The following is a 21,413-nucleotide window of genomic DNA, read 5'->3' on the forward strand; positions in this document are numbered from 1 at the left end:
CTCCGGGAAGATCTCATGGCAGTGGGGACATTGGTTTTAGTCAATACCATAAGTAACGTACTCCACCGCAATGGTCTCCGTTCCAGACGAGCCCATAAGGTACCTTTACTTTCAAAGCGTCATGTCAAGGCTCGTCTAAAGTTTGCTCATGATCACTTGGAGGACTCTGAGACAGACTGGTTCAAGGTTCTCTGGTCTGATGAGACCAAGATCGAGATCTTTGGTGCCAACCACACACGTGACGTTTGGAGACTGGATGGCACTGCATACGACCCCAAGAATACCATCCCTACAGTCAAGCATGGTGGTGGCAGCATCATGCTGTGGGGCTGTTTCTCAGCCAAGGGGCCTGGCCATCTGGTCCGCATCCATGGGAAGATGGATAGCATGGCCTACCTGGAGATTTTGGCCAAGAACCTCCTCTCCTCCATCAAGGATCTTAAGATGGGTCATCATTTCATCTTCCAACAAGACAACGACCCAAAGCACACAGCCAAGAAAACCAAGGCCAGGTTCAAGAGGGAAAAAATCAAGGTGTTGCAGTGGCCTAGTCAGTCTCCTGACCTTAACCCAATTGAAAACTTGTGGAAGGAGCTCAAGATTAAAGTCCACATGAGACACCCAAAGAACCTAGATAACTTGGAGAAGATCTGCATGGAGGAGTGGGCCAAGATAACTCCAGAGACCTGTGCCGGCCTGATCAGGTCTTATAAAAGACGATTATTAGCTGTAATTGCAAACAAGTGTTATCCCACATAAAATTAAACCTAGGGGTTGAATAATAATTGACCCACACTTTTATGTTGAAAATTTATTAAAATTTAAAGGAGCAACATAACTTGTTGGTTTGTAAGATTTATGCATCTGTTATTAAATCCTGCTCTTGTTTGAAGTTTGCAGGCTCTAACTTATTTGCATCTTATCAAACCTGCTAAATCTGCAGGGGGTTTAATACTACTTGTAGGCACGGTATTATATGCAATGCACATATCAAAAAAAGAGAATTTTGTATACTTACCGTAAATTCTTTTTCTTATAGTTCCGTATTGGGAGACCCAGACATTGGGTGTATAGCTTCTGCCTCCGGAGGACACACAAAGTACTACACTCAAAAGTGTAGCTCCTCCCTCTGAGCTTATACACCCCCTGGAGAACCAGATCTAGCCAGTTTAGTGCAAAAGCTGAAGGAGAATAGCCACCCACAAGTAAAAACAGAGCAAGAACCGGAACAACCGGAGACTCTGTCCACGACAACAGCCGGTGATAACACGTGGAACAAGAAACTGCCAACAGGCAACAGGGAGGGTGCTGGGTCTCCCAATACGGAACTATAAGAAAAAGAATTTATGGTAAGTAAACAAAATCCTCTTTTTCTTTATCGTTCCTGTGAGGTAAATCCGGAGATATGACGATAAATCATGATATTCAAGTATGTCAGGAAGCCCTCTCCTGGTGTCACCCCCCCTTTCCTTCACACAACTGGTTTAGCAACAAACTCCATGGCCATGTCCTGTGATATGGAAATTAGGTGGCTTTAGGACAAAGGACACAGGATGACTCCCTGCCGTCACCCTGTAACAAGAGTTGTATCTCATTAGCAAGGCTATGGAACTAGCAGACAGAACGACTCCAGTAAAAAATGGTTCATATCTCGCAAGCCATATTTCCGATAAATATGGCAACCATAAAAATGGTGTCTCCGCATGTGGACGATGCCGGCACCCCCTTTTTATGGGAGCAGGACATTGGGAAATGCCCCAGGCGTGATATCAGCCAATGGGGAACTGGCAGACAGGTCATGAGTCCCCTCGTTCTGTAGCTAAATTCATAACTGTCACAATGAGAGCATTGGCGTCCGCCTACGACGCTCCCAGGCAAAGTTATGGCCAATATCCCCTTTGCTGGATAATTCTGATCCATGCAGGGGGAGTGGCAGTGCTTCCCTGTGAGGTCACTAAGGTAGGAGGGGACCTGGATCTGCCCAGGTTGATAACCCTACTTCGGCCATTTTCCAGTGTTCTTCTGCTCGGGGGCCTGGTTGGGAAAGACCTGTGAGGGAGTTCCTGGAAACCTGGTCTACAGCGCCCCCCTGTGGCCAGACGCAACAAGGTAACTGCTGGAACTGTGTATGCCTGTTTGTAACCCATGCTTTGATTGTAACTGTACTCTGACATATGTATATTCTGTAGATTCCCTATTGTATATATTGTAGTTTCTAGTGTGCTTTAGGCTGATTAAATTATATAATTAATCTTGGGCTGTTCTGTTATCTCGATCTTGAATCCCATGTCTGTGTGTTCGGCTAATAGTTACCGTAAATCGGTTGGTGGCAGCGAATTGTGCCAAGGATTATTGTGGGGAGGCCAGTGAGATTCGGGGAGATTTTATATATTCCGCCCGCGGAGGTCGGGGGAATATATACCTTACTCTCACCGGGGACCCTTCAATAATCGGCATAAGTAGTATAGCGGCCTCCTTGCTTATGGTCGGGCAATTCCATAATTGGCCTGACTATAAGAGGGGCGCTAGAGAGCGCGTCACGTGCTCTGTCTGTCGGTCGGGAGGTATAAAGGAGGGGTGACCCCCACTTGTTACCCCCCGATTGTGACGTACTGGTAGCCAGCGCGGGGGATTTCTGAGTGACCCCCCCGGTGGTTTGTGACATATTGGTGGCATAGCGGTGGGATCGAGATAATAGTGTGTGTGAGTGTGAGACCCATACTCCCAGACACTAAAGACTGCCTGCAGCAGCTGTGGCTGCTGGGGTCTTCAGACTAGCTCAACACTAGAGTGTCAGAGTGCAGATACTGTAAGGTGTGTGGAGGCATCAGGTGTCAGTTCTGTGTCAGTGACCAAAAGTCTGCAAGAATGATTGATGGCACCAGGAGCAGAGCTATGCAACTGGCCAATGCTAAGGCAGGAGCCGAAGAGAGGGAGGACGGTGCTGTGGACAGCAATGAGGAGGTTGCCCACGAGTCCTCCAGGAGCTCGACGCCAGAAAACCGTTCTGCCGAGGACATTGCGCAACCTGGCACTGCTGGACAAGATGAGGAGGAGCTCACCCAAGGTTCCTCAACGAGCCAGATGCCAGCCCTCCGCTCTGAAAGGGACAGTGAATCACCAGGCTCCGCAGCGTGCCGCAGATCACCACGTGCCATTCCACCGAGCCTGGGAGGCTCGGATAGCCTTCTTCAAATGGCTATGGCCCTTCTCCAGGCTGGAGACCAGAAGGGCTACAAGGAACTCCTGGCAGAGCGCAGGGCAGAGCGGCACGCAGAGCGTGAGGCTGCGGAGCGAGAGCGGCAGGCAGCGCGTGAAGAGCGAGAGCGAGAGCGACAGGCAGACCGTGACTACCAGCTGCAGCTAGCTCAGCTCCGGCCCTCATCAACCACATGTGACCTTCAAAACACCAAACTTCCAAAGGTCCGTGTTGAGGACTTCCCAGTGCTGGAGAAGGATGGAGACTTGGACTCTTTCCTGACTGCTTTTGAACGGACTTGCTTGCAGCACCATCTGAACAAGGACCAGTGGGCCAAATACCTGACCCCCCGTTTAAGGGGTAAGGCCCTGGATGTCCTTGGGGACTTGCCTGCTGAGGCAGATCAGGGCTACGACACCATCAAGCGGGCCCTGATCCAACAGTACAACCTCACTCCAGAGTCCTACCGCAAGAAGTTCCGGAGCCTACAGAAGGGACCAAAGGACTCCTGGGCTGACCACCGGCGGGCACTTGCCCGAGCTGCCGACCACTGGACCCAAGGCCTGCAGCTTTCCACCGGACCGGAGATCCTGGACTTGTTCATCACGGAGCAACTCTTGTGGAACTGCCCTGAGGATCTCCGCCAGTTCATCCGAGACCAGAAGCCAAAGGGGTCCACGGCTACAGCTGCCCTTGCCGATGACTACACCAACAACCGGGCCCCTGAGGCCAGGAGAGCGGCCACCAGCAGCACCTGGAGAGGGGGTAAGATGAATTCTGCGACTGCCCCACCTGCCCCTAGACTGCAGGGGGTGTCCCCCTCAACTCCCCTCTCCAGGCCCGTGGCAGAACCAAGACGGTGCCACCAGTGCAACCTACCTGGACACTTCAAGGCCATGTGCCCTCAGCGTCCCAAGGCCCCGGCTCCGTCCCCGTCCCAAGGGCCGCCCAAGGTGTATTGTGTGGGTGGGGGTGGTGGTAGGTCCCTGGACAGCTTCCAACCTGTCACCGTCGGCCGGTCTGTGACCATAGGACTGCGAGACAGCGCCTCGGAGGTGACTCTGGTGCGGCCTGAGATGGTGTCCCCCCAAGACTTGATCCCTGGAAAAACCCTCGCTGTCTCCGGGATTGGAGGCACTGACCCGGCGCTGCCTGTTGCTGACATTTATGTGGACTGGGGCGCAGGGCGAGGGGTGAGGGAGGTGGGGGTAACTGATCGGATCCCCGCAAACGTGCTACTTGGGACAGATTTGGGGCAGATAACCTCCCAGTTTGGGCCCCAACCAAGGGCTGAACCTTCAGCCAGTACTGACATGCCTCCGGACAATGTTAATGTGTTATCTATGAATGATGTAAGGGAGGAGGGAGTGAACTCTGATATTTCTGCTTGCATAGACACCATAGACACACACTCAGCTGCAGCTGCGACAGGGGAGGGGGTCAGAGAAAGGTGTGACAATGCCTCTACAAGTAACCAGCCTGTGAGCTGGGATCTGTTGCCCTCTGCAGGGATAAGCAGAGAGCAGGGTGCTGCAGGGGGAGGACCAGTGTGTGGGGTGGGGGCTACCACAGCAAATGTGGGGTCCCCAGAAATTTCACAGCGGGGTTCTGTTGCTGCAGGAGGGGAACAGGCAGGTGAGATTGGGGCCGGTCCAGGAGCGGAAGTGCTCCCAGGTAAGATCTCGGTGCATGGTTCCCCCACAACCGGGGTGTCAGGAAGCCAGGTAGGTCTGCCTGAACCGGCGACTTGGTCAGGAACGGAGGAGGAGCAGGCACGACCCACGGTCGCAGCGGCTGTGGCCGCTGTCACCCGCAGTGGGAGTGCTGGGAGCCAAGGGGCCTCCCGGAGGTCCGATAGCTCTTCCCCTTCTGACCAAGTGGCAGCCGAGTCAGGTGGAGGCCAGGACACAGGTCCCGGGGTACTGACTGAAGATGTGACAGTCTCGTCGATTCTGGCCACATCTAGTCAGGGGTTTCAGGCAGCGTTAGAAGCTGACGACAGCTTGAAAGCTCTTAAGGAGCAGGCGGCACAGCCTCCCTCGGACTCGGACCCGGAGCGAGTGGTCTGGGACCAAGGACGGCTGTACCGGGCCACGGTCCAGCAGGGTTCACCGGAGGCGTGGCCCAGGGACCGACAGTTGGTGGTACCCTATCCGTTCCGGACGGAGTTGTTGCGGATCGCACATGAGATTCCGATGGCCGGACACCTAGGGATCGCTAAGACCAAGGCCAGGTTAAACCAGCATTTCTACTGGCCAAAAATGGGGGCCGATGTGGCTGCCTACTGCCGTTCGTGTGAAACCTGTCAGAGAGTGGGGAAGGCGGGGCCACACCCCAAAGCCCCACTAGTATCTCTGCCAATCATCGATGAGCCTTTCAGGAGGGTGGCTGTGGATCTGGTCGGCCCGCTGGCCATCCCCAGCAGCTCCGGGAAACGCTTCCTACTGACGGTAGTGGACTATGCCACCCGGTACCCAGAAGCAGTGGCCTTGTCGTCCATTCGGGCTGACAAGGTGGCCACCGCATTGCTGGAGATTTTCTCCCGAGTGGGTTTTCCCCAGGAAATGCTCACTGACCGGGGGACCCAATTCATGTCCCAGCTGATGGAGGCCCTCTGTAAGCAAGTCCAGGTGCGACATCTGGTGGCCAGCCCGTACCATCCACAGACTAATGGCCTGTGCGAGCGGTTCAATGGCACCTTAAAGCAGATGCTTAAGATGTTGGTCGACTCCCATGGGCGTGACTGGGAGCGGTATCTCCCACACCTGTTATTTGCTTACCGGGAGGTTCCACAGGCCTCAACAGGATTCTCACCGTTTGAGCTCCTGTACGGGCGACGTGTGCGGGGCCCCCTGGCTCTGGTGAAAGAGGCTTGGGAAGGGGATTTGGCCACCCCTGGAGTGTCGGTTATCGAGTATGTCATGCGCTTCCGGGACAAAATGCAGGCCTTGACGCAACTGGTACACGACAATATGGCTCAAGCCCAGGCCGATCAGAAGCGTTGGTACGACCAGAACGCTTGTGAGAGGACCTACCAAGTGGGTCAAAAGGTGTGGGTACTGGTCCCCGTACCACAGGACAAGCTTCAGGCAGCCTGGGAAGGCCCATACCTCGTGTACCAGCAGCTCAACCCTGTAACGTACCTGGTCACCCTGGACCCTGCCCGTGGAAGGCGGAAGCCCTTCCATGTGAACATGATGAAGGCACATCATGAGCGGGAGGCATGTGCGCTCCCCGTGTGCAACCTGCCCGAGGAGGGAGAAGCGGAAACCCTCTTGGATATGCTAGCCCAGGTTAGGGCAGGCGGATCCATTGAGGATGTGGAGGTTGGCCACCAGCTCTTGGAAGACCAACGGTCCCAGCTGTGGGCCACCCTCCTCCCCTTCCGGGGGTTGTTTACCAACCAGCCCGGAAGGACTGACTTGGCTGTCCATCACGTGGACACTGGGGATCATCCCCCGATCCGGCGTTCAGCATATCGGGTCTCCCTGGAGGTGCAGCAACACATGCGCCAGGAGATTGACGAGATGCTGAAGCTGGGGGTGATCCAGGCATCCAACAGCGCTTGGGCCTCGCCTGTAGTCCTCGTCCCTAAGAAGGACCGAACCACTCGGTTCTGCGTGGACTACAGGGGGCTCAATGCGGTCACGGTCGCCGATGCGTACCCAATGCCACGCATCGATGACCTGCTCGATCAGTTGGCCGGGGCTCAGTACCTGACCATCATGGATCTGAGCCGGGGATATTGGCAGATCCCCCTGACTCGCAAGGCCAGGGAACGCTCTGCCTTTATTACCCCATTTGGACTGTACGAGTCCACGGTGATGCCATTCGGGATGAGGAATGCCCCTGCCACTTTCCAGCGGATGGTCAACACCCTGCTCAAGGGACTTGAAGGGTACGCGGCCGCGTACCTGGATGACATTGCCGTCTTCAGTCCCACCTGGGAAGATCACCTAGAGCATCTAGCACAGGTGCTCAGGCGGGTCCACCGGGCAGGTTTGACCATCAAGCCGGGCAAGTGTCAGCTGGCCATGAGCGAGGTCCAGTACCTCGGTCACCGGGTAGGCGGGGGAACACTGAAGCCCGAGCCTGAGAAAGTGGAAGCCATCGCATCCTGGCCCACCCCCAGGACCAAGAAGCAGGTGATGTCCTTCTTGGGGACCGCGGGGTACTATAGGAGGTTTGTTCCATGCTATAGTAGCCTGGCAAAGCCCTTGACGGACCTCACCAAGAAGAAGCTGCCCTCTGCAGTCGATTGGACAATGGACTGCGAGACAGCCTTCCGGCCCCTAAAGGACGCCCTGTCCAGCCCGCCCGTGCTACAGGCAGCCGACTTCACGCGGCCGTTTGTAGTACAGACCGACGCCAGTGACTTCGGCCTCGGTGCGGTGCTCAGCCAGGTGGACTCTGCGAGCCAAGAGCACCCAGTCTTGTACCTGAGCAGGAAGCTGTTACCAAGGGAAGTTGCCTATTCCACGATGGAGAAGGAGTGCCTGGCCATAGTGTGGGCCCTGCAGCGTCTGCAACCCTATCTATACGGGCGCCACTTCATCGTGGAGACGGACCACAATCCCCTCAGCTGGTTGCACACCGTCTCTGGGACGAATGGGCGATTGTTGCGATGGAGCCTTGCGCTCCAGCAATACAACTTCACCATTCGCCACAAAAGGGGCCGTGACCACGGTAACGCAGACGGGCTGTCCCGACAAGGAGAGGTCGCGGACGGGCGCACGGGGGAACACCGGAGTGTGCTGCCCCCTAGCGCCCTCAAAAGGGGGGAGGTGTGAGGTAAATCCGGAGATATGACGATAAATCATGATATTCAAGTATGTCAGGAAGCCCTCTCCTGGTGTCACCCCCCCTTTCCTTCACACAACTGGTTTAGCAACAAACTCCATGGCCATGTCCTGTGATATGGAAATTAGGTGGCTTTAGGACAAAGGACACAGGATGACTCCCTGCCGTCACCCTGTAACAAGAGTTGTATCTCATTAGCAAGGCTATGGAACTAGCAGACAGAACGACTCCAGTAAAAAATGGTTCATATCTCGCAAGCCATATTTCCGATAAATATGGCAACCATAAAAATGGTGTCTCCGCATGTGGACGATGCCGGCACCCCCTTTTTATGGGAGCAGGACATTGGGAAATGCCCCAGGCGTGATATCAGCCAATGGGGAACTGGCAGACAGGTCATGAGTCCCCTCGTTCTGTAGCTAAATTCATAACTGTCACAATGAGAGCATTGGCGTCCGCCTACGACGCTCCCAGGCAAAGTTATGGCCAATATCCCCTTTGCTGGATAATTCTGATCCATGCAGGGGGAGTGGCAGTGCTTCCCTGTGAGGTCACTAAGGTAGGAGGGGACCTGGATCTGCCCAGGTTGATAACCCTACTTCGGCCATTTTCCAGTGTTCTTCTGCTCGGGGGCCTGGTTGGGAAAGACCTGTGAGGGAGTTCCTGGAAACCTGGTCTACAGCGCCCCCCTGTGGCCAGACGCAACAAGGTAACTGCTGGAACTGTGTATGCCTGTTTGTAACCCATGCTTTGATTGTAACTGTACTCTGACATATGTATATTCTGTAGATTCCCTATTGTATATATTGTAGTTTCTAGTGTGCTTTAGGCTGATTAAATTATATAATTAATCTTGGGCTGTTCTGTTATCTCGATCTTGAATCCCACGTCTGTGTGTTCGGCTAATAGTTACCGTAAATCGGTTGGTGGCAGCGAATTGTGCCAAGGATTATTGTGGGGAGGCCAGTGAGATTCGGGGAGATTTTATATATTCCGCCCGCGGAGGTCGGGGGAATATATACCTTACTCTCACCGGGGACCCTTCAATAATCGGCATAAGTAGTATAGCGGCCTCCTTGCTTATGGTCGGGCAATTCCATAATTGGCCTGACTATAAGAGGGGCGCTAGAGAGCGCGTCACGTGCTCTGTCTGTCGGTCGGGAGGTATAAAGGAGGGGTGACCCCCACTTGTTACCCCCCGATTGTGACGTACTGGTAGCCAGCGCGGGGGATTTCTGAGTGACCCCCCCGGTGGTTTGTGACAGTTCCTATGGGAGACCCAGACATTAGGACGTCTCAAAGCAGTCCATGGGTGGGAATAAACAGAAAAACTGAGAAGTAGGCGGAGCCTAACTTCACAAATGGGCGACAGCCGCCTGAAGGATGCGTCTGCCCAAGCTCGCATCTGCCGAAGCATGAGCATGCACTTGATAGTGCTTTGAAAAGGTATGCAGGCTAGTCCAAGTGGCAGCCTGACAGACTTGCTGAGCCGTAGCCTGGTGCCTGAAAGCCCAAGAGGCACCGACAGCTCTGGTCGAGTGTGCCTTGATCCCCGGCGGGAGAGGCACCTGAGAACACTGGTAGGCATCCGAAATGGTCGACCTAATCCAACGGGCTAAGGTCGGCTTAGAAGCAGAGAGGCCCTTACGCCGACCTGTGGTTAGCACAAAAAGAGAGGTGCACCGCCTAAGAGCAGCGGTGCGAGACACATAGATCCGGAGCGCCCGCACCAGATCCAGAGTATGCAACGCTTTCTCAAAGCGATGAACAGGAGCCGGACAAAAGGAAGGTAGGGTAATGTCCTGGTTAAGGTGGAAAGGAGAAACCACCTTAGGGAGAAAGTCCGGAGTCGGACGGAGAACCACCTTGTCTTGATGAAAAAACAAAAAAGGTGACTCCGAAGAGAGCGCAGCCAAATCTGAGACTCTCCTGAGGGAAGTTATGGCTACTAGAAAGACCACTTTCTGTGAAAGACGAAACAAAGAAACCTCCCTAAGAGGCTCAAAGGGGGTTTCTGCAAAACCGTGAGAACCAAATTGAGGTCCCAGGGATCCAAGGGCCGCCGGTAAGGCGGAATGATGTGAGACGCACCTTGCATGAAGGTGCGGACCTGAGCCAGCCGGGCGAGACGCCGCTGGAACAGCACTGACAGAGCCGAGACTTGTCCCTTGAGAGAGTTGAGGGAGAGTCCCAGCTGCAGACCGGACTGTAGAAAAGACAGAAGGGTCGGCAGGAAAAAAGGCCAAGGAGAATGGCCGGAAGAGTGACACCAGGACAGGAAAATTTTCCAAGTCCTGTGATAGATCTTGGCAGAGGACGACTTACGGGCCCGAGTCATAGTGGAGATGACCTCAGGGGGGATACCGGAAGCCGTCAAGATCCAGGACTCAAGAGCCACGCCGTCAACCTGAGAGCCGCAGAATTCTGGCGGAAAAACGGACCTTGTGAGAGAAGGTCTGGACGGTCCGGAAGATGCCACGGCACCTCTACGGACAGATGGAGCAGGTCTGGGTACCAAGCTCGCCTGGGCCAGTCCGGAGCAATGAGGATGACTCGAAGGCCCTCCATTCTGATCTTGCGCAGAACTCTGGGCAAGAGAGCTAGAGGGGGAAACACGTAGGACAGACGAAACTGGGACCAGTCTTGAACCAGAACGTCCGCGGCGAAGGCCTGAGGATCGTGGGAGCGAGCCACGTAAACCGGAACCTTGTTGTTGTGACGGGACGCCATTAGGTCCACTTCCGGAGTGCCCCACTTGCGGCAGATTGACTGAAACACTGCCGGGTGCAGGGACCACTCGCCACTGTCCACGGTTTGACGGCTGAGATAATCTGCTTCCCAGTTTTCCACGCCTGGGATGTGGACAGCGGATATGGTGGACTTGGAGTCCTCTGCCCATTGAAGGATGCGTTGTACCTCCAACATTGCCAGGCGGCTGCGTGTCCCGCCTTGGTGATTGATGTAGGCAACCGCTGTTGCGTTGTCTGACTGGACTCGGATGTGCTTGCCCGCCAATAGGTGGTGAAAAGCTAGGAGAGCCAGAAGCACGGCTCTGGTTTCCAGCACATTGATCGAGAGGGCTGACTCGGACGGAGTCCAAGTGCCCTGCGCTCGGTGGTGGAGACATACCGCTCCCCAGCCGGATAGACTGGCATCCGTGGTGAGGATCACCCAGGACGGGGCCAGGAAGGAGCGCCCCTGAGACAGAGAGAGGGGCCGAAGCCACCACTGAAGAGAGCTCCTGGTCTGTGGCGACAGAGCCACTAACCTCTGTAAGGAGGAAGGCCGCTTGTCCCAACAGCGGAGAATGTCCAGCTGCAGAGGACGCAGATGGAACTGAGCAAAGGGAACAGCCTCCATTGACGCCACCATCTGACCCAGCACCTGCATCAGGTGCCTGATGGAATAACGGCGGGGCCTCAGCAGAGGGCGCACCGCCAGTTGGAGGGACTGCTGTTTGATTAAGGGCAACTTCACAAGTGCCGGCAGAGTCTCGAACTGCATCCCTAGGTACGTGAGCCTCTGGGTCGGAGTCAGAGTGGATTTGGGCAGATTGACAAGCCACCCGAATTGGGCTAGAGTGGCGAGAGTGAGCGAGACACTCCGCTGACAGTCTGCGCTGGATGAGGCCTTGACTAGAAGGTCGTCCAGGTAAGGAATCACTGCCAACCCCTGGAGGTGCAGAACCGCAACCACTGCTGCCATGACCTTGGTGAATACCCGAGGGGCCGTGGCTAACCCGAAGGGGAGAGCCACGAATTGGAAATGTTCCTCTCCGATTGCAAAACGTAGCCAACGCTGGTGTGAAACTGCAATTGGCACATGCAGATAGGCATCTCTGATGTCGATGGATGCCAGGAAATCCCCTTGGGTCATTGAGGCAATGACTGACCGCAGAGACTCCATGCGAAAATGCCGCACCTGAACATGCTTGTTGAGAAGCTTGAGATCCAGGATGGGCCGGAAGGAACCGTCCTTTTTGGGGACTAGGAAGAGATTTGAGTAGAAACCTCTGAACCGTTCCCGGGTGGGAACCGGTACAATTACCCCGTTGGCCTGCAAGGATGCCACGGCCTGAGAGAAGGCGGCGGCCTTGGAGCAGGGGGGAGTTGACAGAAAAAATCTGTTTGGCGGGCTGGAAGAGAATTCTATCCTGTAGCCGTGGGAGATGATATCCCGCACCCACTGATCGGAGACGTGTTGAAACCACACGTCGCCAAAGCGGGAGAGCTTGCCACCGACTAAGGACGTTGCTGGCGCGGACAGATAGTCAAGAGGAGGCTGCCTTAGTGGCAGCAGCTCCTGCGGTCTTCTGTGGACGCACTTTTGTGCGCCAGTTGGATTTTTGGTCCTTAGCTGAGTTAGTGGACGAGGCCGAGGGCTTAGAGGACGACCAGTTGGAGGAACGAAAGGAACGAAACCTCAACTGATTCCTACCCTGGACAGGTTTCCTGGTTTTGGTTTGTGGCATGGAAGTACTCTTCCCGCCAGTAGCCTCCTTAATAATTTCATCCACCTGTTCACCGAACAGCCTGGACCCAGCAAAAGGGAGTCCAGCAAGGAACTTCTTTGAGGAAGCATCTGCCTTCCACTCTCGAAGCCACAAGATCCTGCGGATAGCGAGGGAATTAGCCGAAGCCACCGCAGTGCGGTGAGAAGCCTCCAGCATGGCAGACATGGCATAGGATGAAAAAGCTGAAGCTTGGGAAGTTAAGGTAACCAGTTCGGGCATAGATTCCCTGGTGAGGGAATGCATCTCCTCTAGAGAAGCAGAGATGGCTTTGAGAGCCCACACTGCTGCAAAAGTTGGGGAGAACGAGGCCCCTGCCGCCTCATATACAGATTTGGCCAGAAGGTCAACCTGGCGGTCAGTGGAATCCTTAAGAGAGGTGCCATCAGCCACTGAAACAACGGTCCGGGCTGAGAGTCTAGACACCGGGGGGTCTACCTTTGGTGAATGAGCCCACTCCTTAACCACCTCAGGTGGAAAGGGAAAACGGTCATCAGAACTACGCTTTGGGAAGCGTTTGTCAGGACAGGCCCTAGGTTTGGTCACAGCGGCCTGAAAACTGGAGTGGTTAAAGAACACACTCTTTGTCCTCTTAGGCGAGGTAAACTGGTGCTTTTCTGCCAGAGAGGGTTGCTCCTCTGATACTGGCGGATTGAGATCCAGTACAGAATTAATGGACGCAATCAAATCACTAACATCTGAGTCACTTTCAGACAGATCAATGTGGCACATGGAGTTAGCCTCCAAGCCCCCTGCAAAGGCATCCTCCTCGTCCTGCGAGTCAGGTTCTGAAACAGAGCCGCGGGACGAGGAAGAAGAGGGAGCCCTGCGTCTCTTCTAAGGAGGACGGGGTCTGGGACCAGATGAGGAATCCTCTGTGAGCTCCGCTGAGAGAGCCCTAGCAGCAGAGGCACCCTGTGAAGGGGGCTGATGCATGTTCAGCAAAGTCCTGGACAGCTGTCCCATGGAGTCGGCAAAAGACTGGGAGATAGACCTAGAAAAGGATTCTACCCAAGCCGGGGGTTCAGCCACAGGAGCCGGAGCAGCCGGAGAGACCACTGGGGGTGCGATTCCAGGCTGAGGCATCGCCAGGTTAGAGCAGGCATCACAATGTGGATAGGTGCTCGGTTCAGGCAGTAGGAGCTTACATGCAGTGCATACTGAATACAGCTTTGGAGCCTTGTTCCTCGTGTGAGACATGCTGCTGGAGTGGGGGCTTGCCAGAATGACCCCCAGAGAGTATATACAGAGGTCCACAACCAGAGGTTGTGGCTTACCAGACCGCTGGAGCGGTGTTGTGTGCCCTCCAGATCCCGAAGCCCGGACCCCCAAGCACCTCAGCAGGGATGCTGCAGCCAGTGCTGATCGCAGAGAAAACGCTGAGAAAATGGCGCCGGAGCGAAGAGAGGGGGCGGGACCTACTCTGAGAGCGGGATCTGGAGGGCCATAGAGACTTACAGGGGAGGAGACATGTACCCAGTGAGGAGTGTCCCTCCCCTGTGCAGAACGGCCGCTGGGCGGAGCCGCACTGTCCCTCTGCATGAATGACATGCGAGGGCAGTGAAACCGAAAGTAGGCCTCCGGCGAAGCCGGGGCCTAAATTTGAGCGATGCGGCCGGCGCGCAGGCACCATCGGCGCGGTTCTCAGGCGACAGCCAGAGAACCCGCCGGAAATGTCACAAAAATCACTCAGCACACTCTCCCACCACAATAAAGTACAGGGACCCCCAATAAATAAACGTCTCAGGTACTTAGCTTGCTGAGACGCAGGGGTTCCAAGTCCCTGGGGATGGGTGCTCCGGTCCAGCAGGATCCTGAAGGGCTGCGGATGGAGACCGGTCTCCTGCCAAGCATGGAGAACCGTGCTGGCTCCCACTTCAAGCCAGAGCCCAGGAGGGATGGTGAAGGAGCACGGCATGTAAGGCTCCAGCCTTGGAATCAACCTTAACAGCACCGCCGACACAGTGGGGTGAGAAGGGACATGCCGGGGGTCCAGGCTTGGACCCGCTTTTCTTCAAACTCTTTCCAAAAATGAAAAATCAGATGAGAATGCATGTGTGGATGTATGCCTCCTGAACACAAAGTGATAAACTGGCTAGATCTGGTTCTCTAGGGGGTGTATAAGCTCAGAGGGAGGAGCTACACTTTTGAGTGTAGTACTTTGTGTGTCCTCCGGAGGCAGAAGCTATACACCCAATGTCTGGGTCTCCCATAGGAACGATAAAGAAAACACATAATTGAAGTCAATATCACACATGTCTACTTCAAAGAGCAAAAAGCTAACAATCTATTTGTTTCTGTACATACCAGTATGTAGAGAGCCCCCTCAGACTTCTCCTCATACTCATCAATGGTGGAAAAGACAGAAAGAACAAGACAGGAAAAGACAAGCAGGAACCTGAGGATAAAAAGAAGAAGGACTTATAATTACATGAAAGAATATAACTACTATAATACTACCCTAGAATAAAGCTGCCCCATGCACAAAGGTATAACTAATATAATAATGCCCCCTATGTACAAGAATATAACTACTATAATACTGCCCCCTATGTACAAGAATATAACTACTATAGTACTGCCCCCTATGTACAAGAATATAACTGCTATAATAGTGCCCTAGAATAAAACTGCCCCATGCACAAAAGTATAACTAATATAATAATGCCACCTATGTACAAGAATATAACTACTATAATGCTGCCCCCTATGTACAAGAATACAACTACTATAATACTTCTCCCTATGTACAAGAATATAACTACTTTAGTACTGCCCCCTATGTACAAGAATATAATTGCTATAATACTGCCCCCTATGTACAAGAATATAACTACTATAATACTGTCCCCTATGTACAAGAATATAACTACTATAGTACTGCCCCCTTTGTACAAAAATATAACTACTTTAGTACTGCCCCCTATGTACAAGAATATAACTACTAAAATACTGCCCCCTATGTACAAGAATGTAATTAGTATAATACTGCCCATTATGTACAAGAATATGACTACTAAAATACTGCTTTCCATATACAAGTATATAACTCCTATCATACAGCCCCTGCATAACTACTATAATACTGTCCTTATGTACAAGAATATAACTACAATACAGCTCCTATGTACAAGAATATAATTACTATCATACTGTCCACTATCTACAAGAATATAAGTACTATAATTCTGCAACTATGTATGAGAATATATTTACTATCATACTGTCCCTATGTACAAGAATATAACTACTATAATACTGCCCCTATGTAAAAACTATAACTAACTGTAACTGTAAAACCGCCTCCTATATACAAGAATATAACTACTATAATAATGCCCTAGAATAAAACTGCCCCATGCACAAAAATATAACTGATATAATACTTCCCCCTATGTTCAAGAATATAACTACTATATTTACTGCCTCTCATCAATAAGAACATAACTACTATAATACTGCTCCCCATGTACAAGTAACATTTATATGGATACACCTAAATAAAATGGGAATGGTTGGTGATATCAACTTCCTGTTTGTGTCTAATTAGTGTATGGGGGGGGGGGACTTTTCAACATGGGTGGTGACCATGGCGGCCATTTTAGATCCAATTTTATTTTTTCCAATGGGAAGAGGGTCATGTAACACATCAAATATATTGAGAATTTAACAAGAAAAACAATGGTGTGCTTTGTTTTAACATAACTTTATTCGTTCATTGGTTATTTACAATTTTATGACCACTTATAAAGTGTGTTCGAAGTGCTGCCCATTGTGTCGGATTGTTAATGTAGCCCTCTTATCCCACTCTTGACACACTGATAGTAACACCATAGAAGAAATGCTAGCTCAGGCTTCCCGTATCCGTTTCTTCAGATGCTGCACATCTTGTATGTTCACAGCATAGACAATTGCCTTCAGATGACCCCAAAAATAAAAGTCTAAGGGGGGGTCACATTGGGAGACCTTGGTGGCCATTCAACTGGCCCACGATGACCAATCCACTATCCAGGACACTGTTCATGTAGGAATGCTCGGACCTGACAGTCATAATGTGGTGGTGGATTTGATGCTGTTCCAGGAGGAGGGAACATCACAGATGAGGATACTTTTTTAAAACCCGACACCTTTTTCTCTGACTTGTGTGGAGATCTCATGGTGTTGTTTCGTTAGTGGTGCCTCTTGCATAATGGTGTTGCAGCCATTGTGGCCTTTCAGAGAAGGTGTGTATATATGCATAGGCCACGGGAAACTTAGATTGCACACAGGACTGGACTTTCTCTCACTAAGCATGCGATGCATGAAAGTAATTGCTTACACGAGGGACTTCATAGCAAAAGGTATGAATACATATGCACATGGCAATTTGTATTTATTTTATCCCATAAATTTAATTTTTGCCTATATTTTTCTCACTTTACTTCCCTAACTTAGGTCCTGTGCGCACTAGAAAATGGAATTTTAAGAAAATTTTGCACCCTTTGAAAGATTACCGCACCTGTGGCAAAAAAACGCAGCAAAATGCACCCGAAAACAGCTTTTACCACGGTTTTTCAGCGGGTTGGTACCTGTGGTTTTATGCCTTCAATGCAATAAAGCACATTGAAAAAAAAATATGTGTGTTGTCATTTCCTTCTTCTGAGATAGATAGATAATGGATGGATGGATAGATAGATAGATAGATAGATGGATAGATAGAGGGATAGATAGATAATGGATAGCTAGAGGGATAGATAGATAGATAGAGGGATAGATAGATAGATAGATAGATAATGGATGGATGGATAGATAGATAGATAGATAGATGGATAGATAGAGGGATAGATAGATAATGGATAGCTAGAGGGATAGATAGATAGATAGATAATGGATAGATAGAGAGATAGATAGATGATAGATAATGGATAGATAGCTAGAGGGATCGATAGATAGAGGGATAGATAGATAATGGATGGATGGATAGATAGATAGATAGATGGATAGATAGAGGGATAGATAGATAATGGATAGCTAGAGGGATAGATAGATAGATAGATAGATAGATAATGGATAGATAGAGAGATAGATAGATGATAGATAATGGATAGATAGCTAGAGGGATCGATAGATAGAGGGTTAGATAGATAATGGATGGATGGATAGATAGATAGATGACAGATAGATAGATAATGAATGGATGGATAGATAGATAGATGTGTACCGCCCTGAGAGGGGCCCGGCCGCTTCTCCGCTTGTTCGGGCCGAGCCGCTCGAGGTCTGGGCTCGGGTTGTCGGTGGCACGAGCGCCTCCGGACCAGGGGCCACGTCGCTCTGTTGAAAGGGGGAGGCAGTAGGGTGGTGGTGGTGCAGGACGAGGCGCGCAGCCGGGCGGGCTGCGTTGTCGTCCTACGGGTTGTGACGCCACCCACGGGTCGTGGTGATGGGATGCACCACCGCTGCAGCTGGAGTGAAGGGTGGGCTCTTCCGGGAACGGTGTTGCGGCCACAGCCTAGATGTTAGCCCCTCCGTGGGTAGGGGCGGTGTGTCCCGGGGCCCGGTGGGGAGTACTGATGGCGACGGTGTTGTTGTCGGGGTGCAGGGTGCCGTGCTGCGGTGCAGTGTCGTGTCCGGATGGCACTGGTATACTCACGATTAATTCACACTCAGAGTCACTGGTAAACCAAAGTTCGGGTATGGTCGGGTCCCGCAGCCGGCTGCTGGTGTCCCCTGTGAGGTTGATGGTGGCCCCTTTCCATTGCACCTCTTGTGTGGTTTTTCGGCTCCCCTGCCTGGGCAGTGGTAGCCCGCTCTCCGGCGTTGAGCTGCCAGAGGAGCCCTCGGTTGCCCGCAGGCACTGGCCTGTCGGGTGTTTGGCCCTTGGCGGTGGCACTCACCCGGAATCGGTGGGCTTTTGCCTTCTTTCGGGACTTTGGGTGTGGATGAACCCGTGAGGTCCAGCCAGAAATCAGTCAATTTGCCTAAACTCAGTGGCTTCTAAGCTAGGACGGGGTCTGAGTACCCGGTTTCTGGTGCTCCGGTACACGGTTGACTCCCCGGTTCAGGGCCGGCGGGCTCCAACCCTGGCCCGGTCCCTACGGTTCCGCCGGTTGCTGTACCGGTACTCCTGCAGGCGGCCACCACCGTCTGCCTGTCTGACGGTTCAAGAGTCCCAGGCTCCTACCCGGGCACCTGACAGCTCTGCAACTTCACTCCTCTCACTGTCACACTCTAAACTTAACTGTTTTGTGTTTCCTGCCTCAGGCCAGTAGTCTCCTCGGTGGGCGTGCCTTTCCGCCTGACTCCGCCCACCTGGTGTGCCCTACTGGCCCTGAGGGAGGCATCAGGTCTCCCTTTCGGGTGACGGGTGTGTCCTCACAGGAGATGGGGGGGGGGGTGTAATGTGGTAGGTGTTACCTGTGACCCCTGGGGTCCAGGGCGTCACAGATGACAGATAGATAATGGATAGATAGATAGATAGATAGACAGATAGATAATGGATGGATGGATAGATAGATAGATATAGGGATGGATGGATAGATAGCGGGATGGATAGATAGATATAGATAATGGATAGATAGTAGATAGATGACATATAGATAGATAGATAGATAGATAGATAATGGATGGATAGATAGACAGATAGTTAGAGGGATGGATGGATAGATAGCGGGATAGATAGATAGAGGAATAGATAGATAATGGATAGATAAATTAGATAATGGATAGATGGATAGATAGATGATGGAAATGGTTGATAGATATTACAGCTTTTATTTGTGATGTATGTGTTTCCCCCCCTAACAGTATTTGTGATAGAGCAGTGACCCTGTGGGACCTTGGGTCTGAGTTCTCGCAGGGCCACTGCCGGTCGGTGACGTCACTCTATAACCGCTTGTGAGGCCCTGAAGTTCTCATGAGCGGTCATCTATTGACATCACCGACCGTGAGAAATGACCTGTAGTTACCCCTGCAGCATCGCTCACGGAACGAGGCTGCATTGAGTACTATGTCTCAGACGTCGCTGGATCAGTGTGCAAGCGTTGTGGGACCTCGTGTGGATTACGCTGGACCTGGAGGGGTATTTTTGGGATTAATTAAGTGGAGAAAGAGGGGGATTTTTTGTGTTTTATTTCAAATAAAGGATTTTTTGGTGTGTGTTTATTTACTGCTACTTACAGAATAGTGATGGTGTGTCATAGACGCTGCCATTACTAATCTTGGACTTAGTGGCAGCTGTGGGCTGCTATTAACTCCTTATTACCCAGATTGCCACCACATCACGGTAATCGGGAAGAGCTGGTAACACGGCGCGACTGGGGGGCAATAACCATGGCCCTCGCCCTCCCCAGCCTGAGAATACCGGGCCCATGCTGTGTGCTTACCTTGGCTGGACGGTAAAAATATGGCGGAGCCCACGATTTTTTTTTTGTTTTTTATTTTTAATATGTACGTTTCTGATTTCTATGTGCATTATATATGTATATGTCTGTGTGTGAGTGTGATGTGTGTGTGTGTGTGTGTGAGTGTGATGTGTGTGTGTGTGTGAGTGTGATCTGTGTGTTTACGCTCTGATCCGCTTCCTCTTCCTGTCATAATGACATCACTCCCCTGAAAAACACAGGGTAGTGATGAACATTATGTCCCGAAAAATGCGAAATACCGCAGGAATAACGCAGGAAAACACAATTAAACACATAATTTGCTACCTGCGTTATTCCCTGCGCTATTTCATGATTACATTGCAGTCAATGGGGTAAAATACTGCAGGTACCTGCGGAAAAGAAGTGACATGCTCATTCTTTTTGCTGCGGAACCTGTTGGTGAAAAAACGCAGTGTGCGCACAGCATTTTTTTTTTTTACCATAGGTTTTGCTGGGGAAGGACTGCAGTAGGTTATGAACATTTTCCGCAGCAAAACATGCAGCAAAACCGCGGAAAAAAACTGCAGCGTGCGCACAGAGCCTTAGACTATTTAATGCGGATGCATCACATACAAATCGGATAACAACAATATTTAAACACCGGTTGTAATGTAACGAAATAGATAAAAAGTGCTGTATGTACAAGAATTTGACTACTATAAGGCCGGAGTCACATTTGTGAGTTACTCGCGCAAGAGTGACAGGCCGTACCGGGTAATGCGATGCGAGTCGCCCGCAAATGTCACTCTGGCCTAATACTACTCCTATGTGCAAGAATATAACTACTATAATACTGCCCCTCTATGTACAAGAATATAACTACTATAATACTGCCCCTATGTACAAGAATATACCTACTATAATACTGCCCCCTATGTACAAGAATATAACTACTATAATACTGCCCCTATGTACAAGAATATAACTACTATAATACTGCACCTATGTACAAGAATATAACTATTATAATACTGCACCTATGTACAAGAATATAACTACTATAATACTGCCCCTATGTACAAGAATATACCTACTATAATACTGCCCTCTATATACAAGAATATAACTACTATAATACTGTCCCCTATGTACAAAATATAACTGCTATAATACTGTCCCCTACACCGTGTGCAGAATTATTAGGCAAATGAGTATTTTGATCACATGATACTTTTTATACATGTTGTCCTACTCCAAGCTGTATAGGTTTGAGAGCCAACTACCAATTAAGTAAAACAGGTGATGTGCATGTCTGTAAGGCTACATGCGCACGCTGCATCTTTTTGTGTTCAAAAACTGCAGCCAAAACTGCACCTTGTCAGAGAGAGCCTGGAAATGTCACAAAAAACGCATGTAATTTTAGGTGCGTTTTTGGTGCGTTTTTCACACCCTGCGTTTTTGCTGCGTTTTTGTGACAAATGTTGACAAAAACGCAGGAAGAATGAACATGCTGCATTTTATTTGTCACAAACCTTTGACAAGTAAAACGCTGACAAATAAACTG

The 21,413-nt window shown here is 51.2% G+C and overlaps 1 protein-coding gene across 10 annotated transcripts in view; it reads right to left on the minus strand.

Annotated features, from left to right (window-relative positions):
* Window positions 1-21,413, minus strand: part of KCNQ2 (potassium voltage-gated channel subfamily Q member 2) — a 177,466-nt gene that overhangs the window by 82,471 nt on the left and 73,582 nt on the right. For all 10 annotated transcript variants that reach the window (XM_075350443.1, XM_075350437.1, XM_075350441.1 and 7 more), the window contains exon 2: window positions 14,817-14,907. In XM_075350443.1, the coding sequence (XP_075206558.1) occupies window positions 14,817-14,907 (91 nt within the window). The remainder of the gene's footprint in view (window positions 1-14,816; window positions 14,908-21,413) is intronic.

This window comes from Anomaloglossus baeobatrachus, chromosome 5, assembly GCF_048569485.1.
Source record: "Anomaloglossus baeobatrachus isolate aAnoBae1 chromosome 5, aAnoBae1.hap1, whole genome shotgun sequence".
Taxonomy (NCBI): domain Eukaryota; kingdom Metazoa; phylum Chordata; class Amphibia; order Anura; family Aromobatidae; genus Anomaloglossus; species Anomaloglossus baeobatrachus.